The sequence below is a fragment of the Oncorhynchus mykiss genome, chromosome 18 (assembly GCF_057628025.1).
Source record: "Oncorhynchus mykiss isolate SJ-2025 chromosome 18, ASM5762802v1, whole genome shotgun sequence".
In the NCBI taxonomy this organism is placed as follows: domain Eukaryota; kingdom Metazoa; phylum Chordata; class Actinopteri; order Salmoniformes; family Salmonidae; genus Oncorhynchus; species Oncorhynchus mykiss.
In genome coordinates, this window is record NC_143039.1 from 14,954,226 (window position 1) to 14,975,279 (window position 21,054).

Below are 21,054 nucleotides of genomic sequence, written 5' to 3' on the forward strand. Positions count from 1 at the left end.
AGCAGCAGGTGTTTGAGGGTCACCACAGGTCCTTAGACTAGCAGCAGGTGTTTGAGGGACACTGCAGGTCCTTAGACTAGCAGCAGGTGTTTGAGGGTCACCACAGGTCCTTAGACTAGCAGCAGGTGTTTGTGAGGGACACCACAGGTCCTTAGACTAGCAGCAGGTGTTTGTGAGGGACACCACAGGTCCCTAGACTAGCAGCAGGTGTTTGAGGGTCACCACAGGTCCTTAGACTAGCAGCAGGTATTTGAGGGACACTGCAGGTCCTTAGACTAGCAGCAGGTGTTTGAGGGACACCACAGGTCCTTAGACTAGCAGCAGGTGTTTGAGGGTCACCATAGGTCCTTAGATTAGCAGCAGGTGTTTGTGAGGGACACCACAGGTCCCTAGACTAGCAGCATGTGCAACTTTCAAACTACAAACAGAGTAAGGAACTGGTCTGAAGTGGACTTTTGCTCCCTGCCTCTCCTCTCCTCCCTTTCCCTCATCCTTTCTTTCCCTGCTCTCCTGAAGTGCTGTGGCCTGCGGTGTGAGGAATGTAGTCTACTACACACCAACCGATTTCCCCTGTGTCTCTCTCTCTCTCTCTCTCTCTGTCTCTTCCTCTTCTCTCTCTCTGTCTCTCTCTCTCTCTTTCTCTCTCTCTCTCTCTCTCTCTCTCTCTCTTCCTCTTCTCTCTCTCTGTCTCTCTCTCTCTCTCTCTCTCTCTCTCTCTCTCTTCCTCTTCTCTTTCTGCCTCCTCTCTCTACACTGTTTCCCTCTCTACCATCTCTCTCTCTGTCGTTTAATCTCTCTCTCGCTCTGTGTCAGCTCCTCTCCCCTCTAAACCCTCCCGTAGACCCCTCCTGTAGACTCGGTAGGGCTCTTCTGTAGACTCTGTAGGGCTCTTCTGTAGACTCCGTAGGGATCTTCTGAAGATGAACTAATAAAATAAACCACCCCTGTCCCTGCTCCCCTCCTGAGGTGGTTTCCCTGGAAACTAATAAAGCCTGTGTTCCCAGTAGCTCTCAATCCTCTGAAAGACCCTACTGACTTTCCTGTTGTTTCCCTTTCTGCTGCTGGGAATGTTATGGCAATGTTATGGGAATGTTCTAGTAATGTTATGGGAATGTTCTAGTAATGTTATGGCAATGTTATGGGAATGTTCAAGTAATGTTATGGGAATGTTCTAGTAATGTTATGGGAATGTTCTAGTAATGTTATGGGAATGTTATAGTAATGTTTTGGGAATGTTCTAGTAATGTTATGGGAATGTTCTAGTAATGTTACGGGAATGTTCTAGTAATGTTATGGGAATGTTCTAGTAATGTTATGGGAATGTTCTAGTAATGTTATGGGAATGTTCTAGTAATGTTATGGGAATGTTCTAGTAATGTTATGGGAATGTTCTAGTAATGTTACGGGAATCTTCTAGTAATGTTAGGAAGCTGTTACTGTTTTATTGCTGGCTCATCCAGAAGTTCCCTGTTTCATGAAGTGGTTTGGGAGAATGTGACAACTCTACTGTCTAACACACACACACACACACACACACACACACACACACACACACACACACACACACACACACACACACACACACACACACACACACACACACACACACACACACACACACACACACACACACACACACACAAACAAATTAATGCTCGCACACAAACACAAATTAACGCTCGCTCCCACACACCCATACACACACACAAACACACACACAGGACATGATTAAATGAAGCTACCCATCCCCCATCTCTCCCCCTCTGCTCACGGTTCCATTTCAGACCACAATTGTTCACTGACCTCACCTCCCACTGCCTATTCAGAGAAACACCACACACACACACACACACACACACACACACACACACACACACACACACACACACACACACACACACACACACACACACACACACACACACACACACACACACACACACACACACACACACATTTAGCAGACAGCAGATGTTTTTAGGCGTGTGTGTTTTCAGTTCATCACCTGCTGATTGACTGGACTGTCCAGCTGTGTTATCAAGCTCCTGCTCATGATATCTGTCGGGTTCAGAGCTTATTAACCAACTGGGTTTGAACTAGTCTACTCACCACAACACTGTTTGTCCCCTGAGCTTGATCCTAGACATGAACTCTGAGAGCTAGCTAGTCTTCAGGTTCCTCATCATGAACCACTGAACCACCTCTGCTACATTATGTTCAGAATCATATCAACTGAAATCAGTGAATCAGATACAGACAGAGTGAATCAGCTGTTTTTATGTTTTTAGGCTTTGAGACTGTGGTCATAGTGACCACTTGTGTTAAGTGTGGGGGGATTTACTCCATCACCACACTGGTAAACCCGGGTAACTGGTATTTAAAATGAACGATTACCACACCAGCAACATAGAATTCTGTTCATTTTGTTGAGTCAGATTGCCTATTAAAATTACAGTCTGCTCTACTGCAGAACTTCTGTTTGTTCGTCCCAAATGGTACCATATTCCCTACATAGTGCACTACTTTTGAGACATATGGGCCCTGGTTAAAAGTAGGGCACTAAATAGGGTGCCATTTGGGACACAGACCATGTTCAATTGTACAGACAGCAATTGAATTGGAACAGATCCTGAGAAACTCTGATTTCTATTTCTGAGGTTCATGAAAACCTTTCAGTAGCCTCGGCCCCAGCCTGGGCCTGACACTAACCGTACAGATACCTGTTGAGGATGAAACCACCTCTGCTCCTCTTTCCCAAACAAGGAGACAAGTAGATTTCAGCGGTCCCGTCAAGTCCCTTATCCAAGCATACATAGTTAACACAGTCTAGGTCTAGGAGAAATGAAGGCTCTTCTTCTGACTAGCCCAGTTCCAGCCTCAGAACCTCTTGTCACATGTGGGAAACCTCCTGAGGGCGATACTGATAATGACGTCGCACGCAGGGCTACCTCATCACGAGAACACGAGTCCAACTCACCTCCACTACACGCAGTCAGTGTCACGCCCTGGCCATAGAGAGGCTCTGCGCTCCAGACCTCTGGTGCGCCTCCATGGTCCAGTGTGTCCTGCGCTGGCTCTACGCACTATGCCTCCAGTGCGCCTTCATAGCCCAGTGCGTCCTGTGCCAGCTCTCCACACTCACTGAGCTAAAGTGGGTGTCCAGCCAGGATGCGTTGTGGCAGCTCCACGTACCTGGCTTCCAGTACGTCTCCTCAGTCCGGTGAGACCTGTTCCGGCTCCACGTACAAAGCCTCCAGTGATGATCCATGGCACGAAGCCTCCAGCGTTGATCCGCAGTCCGGACCTCCAGCGACGGTCCCCAGTCCGGAGCCTCCAGCGACGGTCCCCAGTCCGGAGCCTGCAGCGACGGTCCCCAGTCCGGAGCCTCCAGCGACAGTCCCCAGTCCGGAGCCTCCAGCGACGGTCCCCAGTCCGGAGCCCCCAGCGACGGTCCCAAGTCCGGAGCCTGCAGCGACGGTCCCCAGTCCGGAGCCTGCAGCAACGGTCCCGATGATCGGTGGTCTGGTTCCTCCGACGAGGATCTGCGGCCCGGTTCCTCCAGTGAAAGTCCATGCACCAGGGCCGCCACCAAAGCAGAGGGATCTGCATCCCGCACTGGAGCCACCTCCGTAAGGGATGCCCACCCGGACCCTCCCCTTTAGAGGCAGGTTTTGCGCACCTTTGGGGGTACTGTCACGCCCTGGTATTAGAGAGGCTTTTATTCTCTATTTTATTTAGGCCAGGGTGTGACTAGGGTGGGCATTCTAGTTTCATTATTTCTATGTTTTCTATTTCTTTGTTTTTGGCCGAATGTGGTTCCCAATCAGAGGCAGCTGTCTATCGTTGTCTCTGATTGGGAATCATACTTAGGCAGCCTTTTTCCCCACCTGTGTTTTGTGGGTAGTTATTTTCTGTTTAGTGTCTGCACCTGACAGAACTGTTTTGTTTTTTCCCTTTGTTATTTTGTTGGAGTGTTTTTGAGTAATAAAGAATCATGAACACTTACCACGCTGCGTTTTGGTCCATGCCTTCTGATGACAGACGTTACAGTCAGACGAGCCTACTCTAGCTCTGTTTCACGTTGATGGTAACAGTAAGGTTGTATTTAACTGTGTTTTAGGAGCTTTGTGAGGCTGGAGGTGAACATTCACTAGATGATGTAATCACCGGTTGGTCTGAAGTGCTGGTCTCGTGGTGAATGTAGGAGGGCGGACAGGGCCACGCTGCTGATCTGGGGATTTCTCTCTATATGTCAGTTCACAGTGACACTGCCAGCTAGCCAGGTCCCAGATCTGTTTGTGCTAAGATGTCATCTCCTTGAAATGGCAATTAGTGACTCCACTCTCTCTCTCTGTCTCTCTCTGTGTCTCTCTCTCTGTCTCTCTCTCTGTCTCTGTCTCTGTCTCTCTGTCTCTCTGTCTCTCTGTCTGTCTGTCTGTCTCTCTCTCTCTCTGTCTCTCTCTCTCTGTCTCTGTCTCTGTCTCTGTCTGTCTCTCTCTCTGTCTCTCTGTCTCCCTGTCTCTCTGTCTCTCTCTCTCTCTCTCTCTCTCCACCAGATCTCCCATCTAGTTCAGCCATCCAGGTCTCCTCTCGTGAAGACAAGAAGTATGCCACGCTGTTCCAGTCGGTGGTCCTGCCGTGTCAATACTCCAGCATGTCCACCCAGACGCCTGTGGTCCAATGGTGGTACAAGTCTTACTGCCGCGACCGCACCCGCGACGCCTTCAGCTTCCCGGAGGGCCTGGGGGTACGGGGCTCCTCGTCCCATCTAGACTGCTCCGATTCTAGCCGCACCGTCCGCGTGGTGGCCTCCGTCACCGGATCCTCCATCACCCTGGCCGAGCACTACAAGGGCAGAGATATTACTATCATCAACAGTAAGACACGGCACTCAATACTACTGTTGTTGATGATGCTATTACATCAGGAGGACTAGATGTCCAGGGAGGCTGGTCAGGTCCTCTAGATAAAAGACATGTCACTAGTGTTGTTGATGATGTTATTACATCAGGAGGACTAGATGTTCAGGGAGGCTGGTCAGGTTCTCTAGATAAAAGACATGTCAATAGTGTTGTTGATGATGCTATTACATCAGGAGGACTAGATGTCCAGGGAGGCTGGTCAGGTCCTCTAGATAAAAGACATGTCACTACTGTTGTTGATGATGCTATTACATCAGGAGGACTAGATGTCCAGGGAGGCTGGTCAGGTCCTCTAGATAAAAGACATGTCACTAGTGTTGTTGATGATGTTATTACATCAGGAGGACTAGATGTCCAGGGAGGCTGGTCAGGTTCTCTAGATAAAAGACATGTCAATAGTGTTGTTGATGATGCTATTACATCAGGAGGACTAGATGTCCAGGGAGGCTGGCCAGGTCCAGCAGATCAAAATAAAGATCATGTAGATAAAGGTCACAGGTGGTTGAGGTCACAGGCAGGTCACAAGGCTGCCTCTCTTCTCAATTCCACAACACACACGTTGACATGCACCCACCCACATGCGTGTTGCGAGGTCCTCTGAAGAGACACTAAGAGGGTGTTGTGGAGGACAGGCAGGGTGACGAATAGGAAGAGACGTGATAGTCCGGCGTCCCATTGTGACATAGATACGTGGGGGACGCTCAGCCCGAACACGCACCTCCCCACAATCCCCAGCCAACGCGGCTCCACGTTCTCGTCTTCTATGCGTTTTAATGTGTTGACAGTTGGAGAAATTGCTTGAGCCACGCTAAGAATTCAAAGTATGAAAGTCAACGGTCCGACATTCTAGAACACTGCTGTGTGTACACATACACGTTTTGGACTCTGATAGCCGCTTTAGACTCATCGGTGAGCAGACAGGGAAAGAGAGCGAGAGAGAAAGATAGAGATGGATAGAGTAAGAGGGAGAGGAGAGAGAGACAGGGAAAGATGGAGAGAGAGAGAGAGAGAGGCGGAGAGGGAGACAGAGAGAGAGAGAGGGCAGGAGAGGGAAACAGAGAGAGAGAGAGAGAGAGAGCTGCAGAGAGAGAGAGAGCGAGGGGTGGAGAGAGAGAGAGAGAGCTGCAGAGAGAGAGAGAGGGGTAGAGAGAGAGAGCTGCAGAGAGAGAGAGAGAGAGAGAGAGGGAGCTGCAGAGAGAGAGAGAGGGGCGGAGAGGGAGACAGAGAGACAGAGAGAGAGTGCTGCAGAGAGAGAGAGAGGGGCGGAGAGGGAGACAGAGAGAGAGAGCTGTAGAGAGAGGGGCGGAGAGGGAGACAGAGAGAGAGAGAGGGAGGGACGGAGAGGGAGACAGAGAGAGAGAGGGGGGAAAGAGGGAAAGGAATGGACCTGCAAGTGGACTCCAGATTTATTGAGCTGTAAATCAGGGATAAGAATCAACCCTCTCTTCTCCTGTGACCAGATGGACAAAAGAGGATTTTTTTCCCACATTGCTGTGCTTTAATGTTGTTCTCTCCCTCACACCTTGTTCTCTCTCTCTCTCTCTCTCTCTCTCTCTCTCTCTGTCTCTGTCTCTGTCTCTGTCTCTGTCTCTGTCTCTGTCTCTCTCTCTCTCCCTGTCTCTCTCTCTCTCTCTCTCCCTGTCTCTCTCTCTCTCTCTCTCCCTGTCTCTCTCTCTCTCTCTCTCTCTCTCTCTCTCTCTCTCTCTCTCTCTCTCTGTTCTCTCTCTCTCTCTCTGTTCTCTCTCCATCTTTCCCTCTCTGTCTCTCTCTGATGTGAGGCTCTTTAAAAGGAGCTCTCTCTGTTCTCTCTCTTCATCTGTCTCTCTCTGATGTGGGGCACTTCAAAAGGAGCTCTCTCTCTCTGTCTGTTCACTGTGAAGTCAGCCTTAATGGTTTGGCTCCTCTGGTGAACCCTGGAGTGGGCTCAAACACATTGAACTTCCTACCCTGTTCCAAGAATCTGTGGAGTAAGGATGGAGGAGGGGATGGGGGGGGGGGGGGGATATACACATCAATATACACTATACACATCAATATACACATCAATATACACTATACACATCAAGATACACATGAATATACACTATACACATGAATATACACTATACACATCAATATACACTATACACATCAATATACACACCAATATACACTATACACATCAATATACACTATACACATCAAGATACACATCAATATACACTATACACATCAAGATACACATCAATTTACACTATACACCTCAATATACACATCACTATACACATCAAGATACAATATCAATATACACTATACACATCAATATACACTACACACGTCAATATACACATCAATATACACTATACACATCAATATACACTATACACATCAAGATACACATCAATATACACTATACACATCAATATACACTATACACATCAATATACACATCAATATACACTATACACATCAATATACACTATACACATCAAGATACACATCAATATACACTATACACATCAATATACACATCAATATACGCATCAATTTACACTATACACCTCAATATACACATCAATATACACATCAATATACACTATACACATCAATATACACTACACACATCAAAAAACATCAATATACACTATACACATCAATATACACTATACACATCATGTTTACATCAATATACACTATACACATCAATATACACTACACACATCAATGTACACATCAATATACACTATACACATCAATATACACTATACACATCAATATACACATCAATATACACTATACATTTCAATATACACATCAATATACACTACACACATCAATATACGCACCAATATACACTATACACATCAATATACACTATACACATCAATATACACATCAATATACACTATACACATACATATACACTACACACATCAATGTACACATCACTATACAATATACACATCAATATACACTATACACATCAATATACATTATACACAACAATATACACTATACACATCATGTTCACATCAATATACACTATACACATCAATATACACTACACACATCAATTTACACATCAATATACACTATACACATCAATATACACTACACACATCAATTTACACATCAATATACACTATACACATCAATATACACATCAATATACACTACACACATACACTATACACACTATACACATCAATATACACTATACACATCAATATACACTACACACATCAATATACACTACACACAACAATATACACTATACACATCAATATACACTATACACATCAATATACACATCAATATACACTATACACATCAATATACACATCAATATACACTATACACATCAATATGCACTACACACATCATGTTCACATCAATACACGAAAAGTTAAACACATCCATCATAGAAAACAAACACATTGTTCAGTAAAAATGTATTTAATCAGCCTTGAGGAACCAATTCACCCACTTTTAGAGAGCCTTGGAGATGATTCCACAAGTAAGGTGCAAAACAACTAAAAGCAGATTTGCTAAGTGATCTCCAGAGTGATCTCCAGAGTGATCTCCAGAGTGATCTCCAGAGTGATCTGCAGAGTGATCTGCAGAGTGATCTCCAGAGTGATCTCCAGAGTGATCTGCAGAGTGATCTCCAGAGTGATCTCCAGAGTGATCTGCAGAGTGATCTGCAGAGTGATCTCCAGAGTGATCTCCAGAGTGATCTGCAGAGTGATCTGCAGAGTGATCTCCAGAGTGATCTGCAGAGTGATCTCCAGAGTGATCTCCAGAGTGATCTGCAGAGTGATCTGCAGAGTGATCTCCAGAGTGATCTCCAGAGTGATCTGCAGAGTGATCTCCAGAGTGATCTCCAGAGTGATCTCCAGAGTGATCTGCAGAGTGATCTCCAGAGTGATCTCCAGAGTGATCTCCAGAGTGATCTCCAGAGTGATCTGCAGAGTGATCTCCAGAGTGATCTCCAGAGTGATCTCCAGAGTGATCTCCAGAGTGATCTCCAGAGTGATCTCCAGAGTGATCTCCAGAGTGATCTCCAGAGTGATCTGCAGAGTGATCTCCAGAGTGATCTCCAGAGTGATCTCCAGAGTGATCTGCAGAGTGATCTCCAGAGTGATCTCCAGAGTGATCTCCAGAGTGATCTCCAGAGTGATCTGCAGAGTGATCTCCAGAGTGATCTCCAGAGTGATCTGCAGAGTGATCTCCAGAGTGATCTCCAGAGTGATCTCCAGAGTGATCTCCAGAGTGATCTCCAGAGTGATCTCCAGAGTGATCTCCAGAGTGATCTGCAGAGTGATCCTCCCTGAGACCGGGTCTGGTATCTCATACTCATACCATATATCTCATACGTAAGTTAACATGGAGGTAAGGTACAGCGGAGGTTTATGCAGAAGGGAAAAGAAGAGTGCAGTGCGTCGATCTACGAGACTTCAAAGAGGCCCAGACGTCTTCCTGATACAGAATGCAGTGACATGTACTGCACCTATTGTCCATAATAAAGTGTAGTGCAGTATTATAACCTGGCACCAAATGGGTTCAATACAGTGGCATGTTCATAGATATCCACTAAAACTATTTTCTGGTTGTCCATAGGATTTGAGACTTGCAGTCTCCTAACCCACATCCCCACCTCCAGCCCGACCCCCAACAGGAAAGGCTGTTCATCATGCTTGTCTCTTCCTGTCCCTTAAATAGGTCTGTTTACATGTCCGCCTCACAATGGACTGACTGGTCTGCTGAAAGACTCCCTCCACAGAGTCCACCCGACCTCTCGCCTCCTTTACTGTTTATCACAACTCCTCCGTGGACTGTGTCAGACACAATGTTCCCTCCTCCTCCTCCCCCTAACTGGCCAAAACAAACCTGTTTCTCCGTTCCTCCTTGTCCTTGCCGATCTTGATATTTATATTCTCAGTTGAAACCCGAGGTGAGACTTCACATGGGAAGTTAAGGAATGTTGTAAGATAGTTTTACAGAGTGCTGTTTAACAGAGTGATGTGTTAGATGTGATGTTTGACAGAGTGATGTTTGACAGAGTGGTGTTTGACAGAGTGATGTGTTAGATGTGATGTTTGACAGAGTGATGTTTGACAGAGTGATGTTTAACAGAGTGATGTTTGACAGAGTGATGTTTAACAGAGTGATGTTTAACAGAGTGATGTTTAACAGAGTGATGTTTAACAGAGTGATGTGTTAGATGTGCTGTTTGACAAAGTGATGTTTAACAGAGTGATGTTTAACAGAGTGATGTTTAACAGAGTGATGTTTGACAGAGTGATGTTTGACAGAGTGATGTTTGACAGAGTGATGTTTGACAGAGTGATGTTTGACAGAGTGATGTTTAACAGAGTGATGTTTGACAGAGTGATGTTTGACAGAGTGATGTTTGACAGAGTGATGTTTAACAGAGTGATGTTTGACAGAGTGATGTTTAACAGAGTGATGTTTGACAGAGTGATGTTTAACAGAGTGATGTTTGACAGAGTGATGTTTAACAGAGTGATGTTTGACAGAGTGATGTTTGACAGAGTGATGTTTAACAGAGTGATGTTTAACAGAGTGATGTTTAACAGAGTGATGTTTGACAGAGTGATGTTTAACAGAGTGATGTTTAACAGAGTGATGTTTGACAGAGTGATGTTTAACAGAGTGATGTTTGACAGAGTGATGTGTTAGATGTGCTGTTTGACAGAGTGATGTTTAACAGAGTGATGTTTAACAGAGTGATTTGATACTTATTTTCTTTTAATATCTTCTGTCTTCCTCCCCCTCCCTCTCTCCAGAGGCTGACCTGCGTATCGGGGAGCTCCAGTGGGGAGACAGTGGGGTTTACCTGTGTAAGGTGATCATCTCTGACGACCTCGAGGGCAGGAATGAGGCCCCTGTGGAGCTTCTGGTGTTGGGTGAGTCCTCAACTCCCCTTTTCAACACTACCCTCTCCTCCCTCCAACCCTCCATTTCTCCACCCCCCCCCTCCTCCCCCCTACCCTCATCCCTTCTCACCCCCCTCCTCCCTACCTCTCCCCCCTGGCCCACTCCTCAGGAAGAAAACCACAATTACACAGGAAGTGAAGCCAACCCAGACAGGAAGGGAAAACACTTCATGCAATACTCAACATTTATGACATTAATTAAGGATATGCAAATACAAGTCCATTTAAATATGATTTCTCTAATTTACCCTCAGGCGACATGATTCAAGTTGACATGCAAGTTGATCCAGTTATATAAACCCCCTCATATAGACGTTGTATAAACCCCCTCATATAGACCTTATATAAACCCCCTCATATAGACCTTATATAAACCCCCTCATATAGACCTTATATAAACCCTCTCATATACCCTTATATAAACCCCCTCATATAGACCTTATATAAACTCCCTCATATAGACCTTATATAAACCCCCTCATATAGACCATATATAAACCCCCTCATATAGAAGCAACCAACCATCTACAGTATATCTCTGTCTTGTCACTGGCACCCAACCCCACAAAACGTCCATTCTTCTGGAGTATTTCTGATGTTCTCTCCCAGTCATCTACCACCCTGCCTCTGACCTGCTGTCAGGTTGATCTCTCCCAGTCATCTACCACCCTGCCTCTGACCTGCTGTCAGGTTGATCTCTCCCAGTCATCTACCACCCTGCCTCTGACCTGCTGTCAGGTTGATCTCTCCCAGTCATCTACCACCCTGCCTCTGACCTGCTGTCAGGTTGATCTCTCCCAGTCATCTACCACCCTGCCTCTGACCTGCTGTCAGGTTGATCTCTCCCAGTCATCTACCACCCTGCCTCTGACCTGCTGTCAGGTTGATCTCTCCCAGTCATCTACCACCCTGCCTCTGACCTGCTGTCAGGTTGATCTCTCCCAGTCTGACATCTACCACCCTGCCTCTGACCTGCTGTCAGGTTGATCTCTCCCAGTCTGACATCTACCATCCTGCCTCTGACCTGCTGTCAGGTTGATCTCTCCCAGTCATCTACCACCCTGCCTCTGACCTGCTGTCAGGTTGATCTCTCCCAGTCATCTACCACCCTGCCTCTGACCTGCTGTCAGGTTGATCTCTCCCAGTCATCTACCACCCTGCCTCTGACCTGCTGTCAGGTTGATCTCTCCCAGTCTGACATCTACCACCCTGCCTCTGACCTGCTGTCAGGTTGATCTCTCCCAGTCTGACATCTACCACCCTGCCTCTGACCTGCTGTCAGGTTGATCTCTCCCAGTCTGACATCTACCACCCTGCCTCTGACCTACTGTCAGGTTGATCTCTCCCAGTCATCTACCACCCTGCCTCTGACCTACTGTCAGGTTGATCTCTCCCAGTCTGACATCTACCACCCTGCCTCTGACCTACTGTCAGGTTGATCTCTCCCAGTCATCTACCACCCTGCCTCTGACCTACTGTCAGGTTGATCTCTCCCAGTCTGACATCTACCACCCTGCCTCTGACCTGCTGTCAGGTTGATCTCTCCCAGTCATCTACCACCCTGCCTCTGACCTACTGTCAGGTTGATCTCTCCCAGTCTGACATCTACCACCCTGCCTCTGACCTACTGTCAGGTTGATCTCTCCCAGTCATCTACCACCCTGCCTCTGACCTACTGTCAGGTTGATCTCTCCCAGTCATCTACCACCCTGCCTCTGACCTACTGTCAGGTTGATCTCTCCCAGTCATCTACCACCCTGCCTCTGACCTACTGTCAGGTTGATCTCTCCCAGTCTGACATCTACCACCCTGCCTCTGACCTACTGTCTGGTTGATCTCTCCCAGTCTGACATCTACCACCCTGCCTCTGACCTACTGTCAGGTTGATCTCTCCCAGTCTGACATCTACCACCCTGCCTCTGACCTACTGTCAGGTTGATCTCTCCCAGTCTGACATCTACCACCCTGCCTCTGACCTACTGCCAGGTTGCTAGGCAGTAGTCACTCCTGTTATGTAACCAGGCTCCGTTAGTCGTTAGCTAAGGAACATCTATCAATGGAAACAATGCAGCTATCATGTGAACAATAGAGGCCCATCATCTAGTGTAGAGATGTACAGGACTGAGTACTGTTGGGATAATAGTATCCCATCATCTAGTGTAGAGATGTACAGGACTGAGTACTGTGTGGACAATAGTAGCCCATCATCTAGTGTAGAGATGTACATGACTGAGTACTGTTGGGACTATAGTATCCCATCATCTAGTGTAGAGATGTACAGGACTGAGTACTGTGTGGACAATAGTAGCCCATCATCTAGTGTAGAGATGTACAGGACTGAGTACTGTTGGGACAATAGTAGCCCATCATCTAGTGTAGAGATGTACATGACTGAGTACTGTTGGGACATTAGTAGCCCATCATCTAGTGTAGAGATGTACAGGACTGAGTACTGTTAGGGAGGTGTCTTCTTGACATCCTGCCTGTTGGCTAGTGGGATAGGTCAGTCTGTACCCACTCAGTGTAGTGTGTTGTAATGCTAATGCCTTTCCTGTGATATACTGTCTGTTAGCTGGGAAGGTACAACTTGCTTCCTTAGCATGAAAAGCAAGTGTCTGTTTGAGTGAATCCTGTGTTGGTGTGTGTGTGTGTGTGTGTGTGTGTGTGTGTGTGTGTGTGTGTGTGTGTGTGTGTGTGTGTGTGTGTGTGTGTGTGTGTGTGTGTGTACATGTGTGCATTCATGCGTGTTTACGTAAATTTATGTGTTGTTGCTCAACAATGGCAGCCTCACATCCCTGAGTGCGGTAAATAGCGTCGCCATGGTGACGCTCTGCGGGGCCATGCTGCTTGAGAGGGAGACCTTTTATTTGGCTGGCTGTCTCTCTATAACACACTACAGTCCAGTAGAACCACCCACTCAGCACTAAGTCCAGAGTCTCTATAACACACTACAGTCCAGTAGAACCACCCACTCAGCACTAAGTCCAGAGTCTCTATAACACACTACAGTCCAGTAGAACCACCCACTCAGCGTCCAGAGTCTCTATAACACACTACAGTCCAGTAGAACCACCCACTCAGCACTAAGTCCAGAGTCTCTATAACACACTACAGTCCAGAGTCTCTATAACACACTACAGTCCAGAGTCTCTATAACACACTACAGTCCAGAGTCTCTATAACACACTACAGCCCAGCTACGTGTAGTAGCTCTCACAGAACTACACCATCTCTTTAATCCACAGTGGTCTGTCAGTGGACCATGTTCTCTGTGATGTGTAGTTTCTCTCACAGAACTACACCCTCCCTTTAAACCACAGTGGTCTGTCAGGGGACCATGTCCTCTGTGATGTGTAGTTTCTCTCACAGAACTACACCCTCCCTTTAAACCACAGTGGTCTGTCAGGGGACCATGTCCTCTGTGATGTGTAGTTTCTCTCACAGAACTACATTGAGTAGAAATTGGGTTACCCCACATATTGACCTAGTTTAGTAGGAGCCACTTGTCGGGATTCCCACGGCAACAACCGGGTTTTCCTGTCGGTCAGTAGGCTTGTTAGTGTGTGTTGTATTGTAGGCTTGTTAGTGTGTGTTGTATTGTAGGCTTGTTAGTGTGTGTTGTATTGTAGGCTTGTTAGTGTGTGTTGTATTGTAGGCTTGTTAGTGTGTGTTGTATTGTAGGCTTGTTAGTGTGTGTTGTATTGTAGGCTTGTTAGTGTGTGTTGTATTGTAGGCTTGTTAGTGTGTGTTGTATTGTAGGCTTGTTAATGTGTGTTGTATTGTAGGCTTGTCAGTGTGTGTTGTATTGTAGTCTTGTTAGTGTGTGTTGTATTGTAGGCTTGTAAGGTCAGGTTCTCTGGTTGTGAAGGGGGCAGGAACAGTTTTCTCCACTTTAATAGTCAACACATGGGTCAGAGGTCATGGAAAGAACAAACGTCCAGACTGAGTGAAACAGAAAACCTCTAAAACTCCTCTCTGCTTCATAATGACTGCCAGCCAGTCAGGCAATGGTGCGTTAGCCCAGTACCCAGCAGTGAGGGGAGGAATTCCAGGAGGAACTTCCAGCTAAGCTGCTCTTGATGTGGTCAAAGAGAGTCGGGCCGTCCAGGAGGGCCTTGGAGCTCCTACACCATTAAACCCTCTTCCTGTCTGTCTGATACTTACAACTCACTCTGAGAAAGTTGTTTTGCCTGAACAGGAACAATGTACTGACACGGGTCTGTATCAGGATCCCTGCTTCAAACCACTGGAGGCCAGGACAGAGAGTCTACTTCTCAACACAGGACAGTCTGTCCTGTACCAGCCTGAACAATAGACAGATATGGGCAGCATATTGCCAAGGTTGGTATCAGGATCCCTGCTTCAGACCACTGGAGGCCAGGACAGAGAGTCTACTTCTCAACACAGGACAGTCTGTCCTGTACCAGCCTGAACAATAGACAGATATGGGCAGCATATTGCCAAGGTTGGTATCAGGATCCCTGCTTCAAACCACTGGAGGCCAGGACAGAGAGTCTACTTCTCAACACAGGACAGTCTGTCCTGTACCAGCCTGAACAATAGACAGATATGGGCTGTATATTGCCAAGGTTGGTATCAGGATCCCTGCTTCAAACCACTGGAGGCCAGGACAGAGAGTCTACTTCTCAACACAGGACAGTCTGTCCTGTACCAGCCTGAACAATAGACAGATATGGGCAGCATATTGCCAAGGTTGGTATCAGGATCCCTGCTTCAAACCACTGGAGGCCAGGACAGAGAGTCTACTTCTCAACACAGGACAGTCTGTCCTGTACCAGCCTGAACAATAGACAGATATGGGCTGTATATTGCCAAGGTTGGTATCAGGATCCCTGCTTCAAACCACTGGAGGCCAGGACAGAGAGTCTACTTCTCAACACAGGACAGTCTGTCCTGTACCAGCCTGAACAATAGACAGATATGGGCAGCATATTGCCAAGGTTGGTATCAGGATCCCTGCTTCAGACCACTGGAGGCCAGGACAGAGAGTCTACTTCTCAACACAGGACAGTCTGCCCTGTACCAGCCTGAACAATAGACAGATATGGGCAGCATATTGCCAAGGTTGGTATCAGGATCCCTGCTTCAGACCACTGGAGGCCAGGACAGAGAGTCTACTTCTCAACACAGGACAGTCTGTCCTGTACCAGCCTGAACAATAGACAGATATGGGCAGCATATTGCCAAGGTTGGTATCAGGATCCCTGCTTCAGACCACTGGAGGCCAGGACAGAGAGTCTACTTCTCAACACAGGACAGTCTGTCCTGTACCAGCCTGAACAATAGACAGATATGGGCAGCATATTGCCAAGGTTGGTATCAGGATCCCTGCTTCAAACCACTGGAGGCCAGGACAGAGAGTCTACTTCTCAACACAGGACAGTCTGTCCTGTACCAGCCTGAACAATAGACAGATATGGGCAGCATATTGCCAAGGTTGGTATCAGGATCCCTGCTTCAAACCACTGGAGGCCAGGACAGAGAGTCTACTTCTCAACACAGGACAGTCTGTCCTGTACCAGCCTGAACAATAGACAGATATGGGCAGCATATTGCCAAGGTTGGTATCAGGATCCCTGCTTCAAACCACTGGAGGCCAGGACAGAGAGTCTACTTCTCAACACAGGACAGTCTGTCCTGTACCAGCCTGAACAATAGACAGATATGGGCAGCATATTGCCAAGGTTGGTATCAGGATCCCTGCTTCAAACCACTGGAGGCCAGGACAGAGAGTCTACTTCTCAACACAGGACAGTCTGTCCTGTACCAGCCTGAACAATAGACAGATATGGGCTGTATATTGCCAAGGTTGGTATCAGGATCCCTGCTTCAAACCACTGGAGGCCAGGACAGAGAGTCTACTTCTCAACACAGGACAGTCTGTCCTGTACCAGCCTGAACAATAGACAGATATGGGCTGTATATTGCCAAGGTTGGTATCATGATCCCTGCTTCAAACCACTGGAGGCCAGGACAGAGAGTCTACTTCTCAACACAGGACAGTCTGTCCTGTACCAGCCTGAACAATAGACAGATATGGGCTGTATATTGCCAAGGTTGGTATCAGGATCCCTGCTTCAGACCACTGGAGGCCAGGACAGAGAGTCTACTTCTCAACACAGGACAGTCTGTCCTGTACCAGCCTGAACAATAGACAGATATGGGCTGTATATTGCCAAGGTTGGTATCAGGATCCCTGCTTCAGACCACTGGAGGCCAGGACAGAGAGTCTACTTCTCAACACAGGACAGTCTGTCCTGTACCAGCCTGAACAATAGACAGATATGGGCAGCATATTGCCAAGGTTGGTATCAGGATCCCTGCTTCAAACCACTGGAGGCCAGGACAGAGAGTCTACTTCTCAACACAGGACAGTCTGTCCTGTACCAGCCTGAACAATAGACAGACATGGGCTGTATATTGCCAAGGTTGGTATCAGGATCCCTGCTTCAAACCACTGGAGGCCAGGACAGAGAGTCTACTTCTCAACACAGGACAGTCTGTCCTGTACCAGCCTGAACAATAGACAGATATGGGCTGTATATTGCCAAGGTTGGTATCATGATCCCTGCTTCAAACCACTGGAGGCCAGGACAGAGAGTCTACTTCTCAACACAGGACAGTCTGTCCTGTACCAGCCTGAACAATAGACAGATATGGGCTGTATATTGCCAAGGTTGGTATCAGGATCCCTGCTTCAGACCACTGGAGGCCAGGACAGAGAGTCTACTTCTCAACACAGGACAGTCTGTCCTGTACCAGCCTGAACAATAGACAGATATGGGCAGCATATTGCCAAGGTTGGTATCAGGATCCCTGCTTCAGACCACTGGAGGCCAGGACAGAGAGTCTACTTCTCAACACAGGACAGTCTGTCCTGTACCAGCCTGAACAATAGACAGATATGGGCAGCATATTGCCAAGGTTGGTATCAGGATCCCTGCTTCAAACCACTGGAGGCCAAGACAGAGAGTCTACTTCTCAACACAGGACAGTCTGTCCTGTACCAGCCTGAACAATAGACAGATATGGGCAGCATATTGCCAAGGTTGGTATCAGGATCCCTGCTTCAAACCACTGGAGGCCAGGACAGAGAGTCTACTTCTCAACACAGGACAGTCTGTCCTGTACCAGCCTGAACAATAGACAGATATGGGCAGCATATTGCCAAGGTTGGTATCAGGATCCCTGCTTCAAACCACTGGAGGCCAGGACAGAGAGTCTACTTCTCAACACAGGACAGTCTGTCCTGTACCAGCCTGAACAATAGACAGATATGGGCTGTATATTGCCAAGGTTGGTATCAGGATCCCTGCTTCAAACCACTGGAGGCCAGGACAGAGAGTCTACTTCTCAACACAGGACAGTCTGTCCTGTACCAGCCTGAACAATAGACAGATATGGGCAGCATATTGCCAAGGTTGGTATCAGGATCCCTGCTTCAAACCACTGGAGGCCAGGACAGAGAGTCTACTTCTCAACACAGGACAGTCTGTCCTGTACCAGCCTGAACAATAGACAGATATGGGCAGCATATTGCCAAGGTTGGTATCAGGATCCCTGCTTCAGACCACTGGAGGCCAGGACAGAGAGTCTACTTCTCAACACAGGACAGTCTGTCCTGTACCAGCCTGAACAATAGACAGATATGGGCAGCATATTGCCAAGGTTGGTATCAGGATCCCTGCTTCAGACCACTGGAGGCCAGGATAGAGAGTCTACTTCTCAACACAGGACAGTCTGTCCTGTACCAGCCTGAACAATAGACAGATATGGGCAGCATATTGCCAAGGTTGGTATCAGGATCCCTGCTTCAAACCACTGGAGGCCAGGACAGAGAGTCTACTTCTCAACACAGGACAGTCTGTCCTGTACCAGCCTGAACAATAGACAGATATGGGCAGCATATTGCCAAGGTTGGTATCATGATCCCTGCTTCAAACCACTGGAGGCCAGGACAGAGAGTCTACTTCTCAACACAGGACAGTCTGTCCTGTACCAGCCTGAACAATAGACAGATATGGGCTGTATATTGCCAAGGTTGGTATCAGGATCCCTGCTTCAAACCACTGGAGGCCAGGACAGAGAGTCTACTTCTCAACACAGGACAGTCTGTCCTGTACCAGCCTGAACAATAGACAGATATGGGCAGCATATTGCCAAGGTTGGTATCAGGATCCCTGCTTCAAACCACTGGAGGCCAGGACAGAGAGTCTACTTCTCAACACAGGACAGTCTGTCCTGTACCAGCCTGAACAATAGACAGATATGGGCAGCATATTGCCAAGGTTGGTATCAGGATCCCTGCTTCAGACCACTGGAGGCCAGGACAGAGAGTCTACTTCTCAACACAGGACAGTCTGTCCTGTACCAGCCTGAACAATAGACAGATATGGGCAGCATATTGCCAAGGTTGGTATCAGGATCCCTGCTTCAGACCACTGGAGGCCAGGACAGAGAGTCTACTTCTCAACACAGGACAGTCTGTCCTGTACCAGCCTGAACAATAGACAGATATGGGCAGCATATTGCCAAGGTTGGTATCAGGATCCCTGCTTCAAACCACTGGAGGCCAGGACAGAGAGTCTACTTCTCAACACAGGACAGTCTGTCCTGTACCAGCCTGAACAATAGACAGATATGGGCAGCATATTGCCAAGGTTGGTATCAGGATCCCTGCTTCAGACCACTGGAGGCCAGGACAGAGAGTCTACTTCTCAACACAGGACAGTCTGTCCTGTACCAGCCTGAACAATAGACAGATATGGGCAGCATATTGCCAAGGTTGGTATCAGGATCCCTGCTTCAGACCACTGGAGGCCAGAACAGAGAGTCTACTTCTCAACACAGGACAGTCTGTCCTGTACCAGCCTGAACAATAGACAGATATGGGCAGCATATTGCCAAGGTTGGTATCAGGATCCCTGCTTCAAACCACTGGAGGCCAGGACAGAGAGTCTACTTCTCAACACAGGACAGTCTGTCCTGTACCAGCCTGAACAATAGACAGATATGGGCAGCATATTGCCAAGGTTGGTATCAGGATCCCTGCTTCAAACCACTGGAGGCCAGGACAGAGAGTCTACTTCTCAACACAGGACAGTCTGTCCTGTACCAGCCTGAACAATAGACAGATATGGGCAGCATATTGCCAAGGTTGGTATCAGGATCCCTGCTTCAGACCACTGGAGGCCAGGACAGAGAGTCTACTTCTCAACACAGGACAGTCTGTCCTGTACCAGCCTGAACAATAGACAGATATGGGCAGCATATTGCCAAGGTTGGTATCAGGATCCCTGCTTCAGACCACTGGAGGCCAGGACAGAGAGTCTACTTCTCAACACAGGACAGTCTGTCCTGTACCAGCCTGAACAATAGACAGATATGGGCAGCATATTGCCAAGGTTGGTATCAGGATCCCTGCTTCAAACCACTGGAGGCCAGGACAGAGAGTCTACTTCTCAACACAGGACAGTCTGTCCTGTACCAGCCTGAACAATAGACAGATATGGGCAGCATATTGCCAAGGTTGGTATCAGGATCCCTGCTTCAGACCACTGGAGGCCAGGACAGAGAGTCTACTTCTCAACACAGGACAGTCTGTCCTGTACCAGCCTGAACAATAGACAGATATGGGCAGCATATTGCCAAGGTTGGTATCAGGATCCCTGCTTCAGACCACTGGAGGCCAGGACAGAGAGTCTACTTCTCAACACAGGACAGTCTGTCCTGTACCAGCCTGAACAATAGACAGATATGGGCAGCATATTGCCAAGGTTGGTATCAGGATCCCTGCTTCAAACCACTGGAGGCCAGGACAGAGAGTCTACTTCTCAACACAGGACAGTCTGTCCTGTACCAGCCTGAACAATAGACAGATATGGGCAGCATATTGCCAAGGTTGGTATCAGGATCCCTGCTTCAGACCACTGGAGGCCAGGACAGAGAGTCTACTTCTCAACACAGGACAGTCTGTCCTGTACCAGCCTGAACAATAGACAGATATGGGCAGCATATTGCCAAGGTTGGTATCAGGATCCCTGCTTCAAACCACTGGAGGCCAGGACAGAGAGTCTACTTCTCAACACAGGACAGTCTGTCCTGTACCAGCCTGAACAATAGACAGATATGGGCAGCATATTGCCAAGGTTGGTATCAGGATCCCTGCTTCA

At 47.5% G+C, this 21,054-nt stretch overlaps 1 protein-coding gene across 7 annotated transcripts in view; it reads left to right on the forward strand.

The window, feature by feature from the left end:
- Positions 1-21,054, forward strand: part of LOC110495403 (immunoglobulin-like domain-containing receptor 2) — a 44,184-nt gene that overhangs the window by 2,182 nt on the left and 20,948 nt on the right. For all 7 annotated transcript variants that reach the window (XM_036951579.2, XM_036951578.2, XM_036951576.2 and 4 more), the window contains exons 2-3: positions 4,557-4,877; positions 10,712-10,831. In XM_036951579.2, the coding sequence (XP_036807474.1) occupies positions 4,557-4,877; positions 10,712-10,831 (441 nt within the window). The remainder of the gene's footprint in view (positions 1-4,556; positions 4,878-10,711; positions 10,832-21,054) is intronic.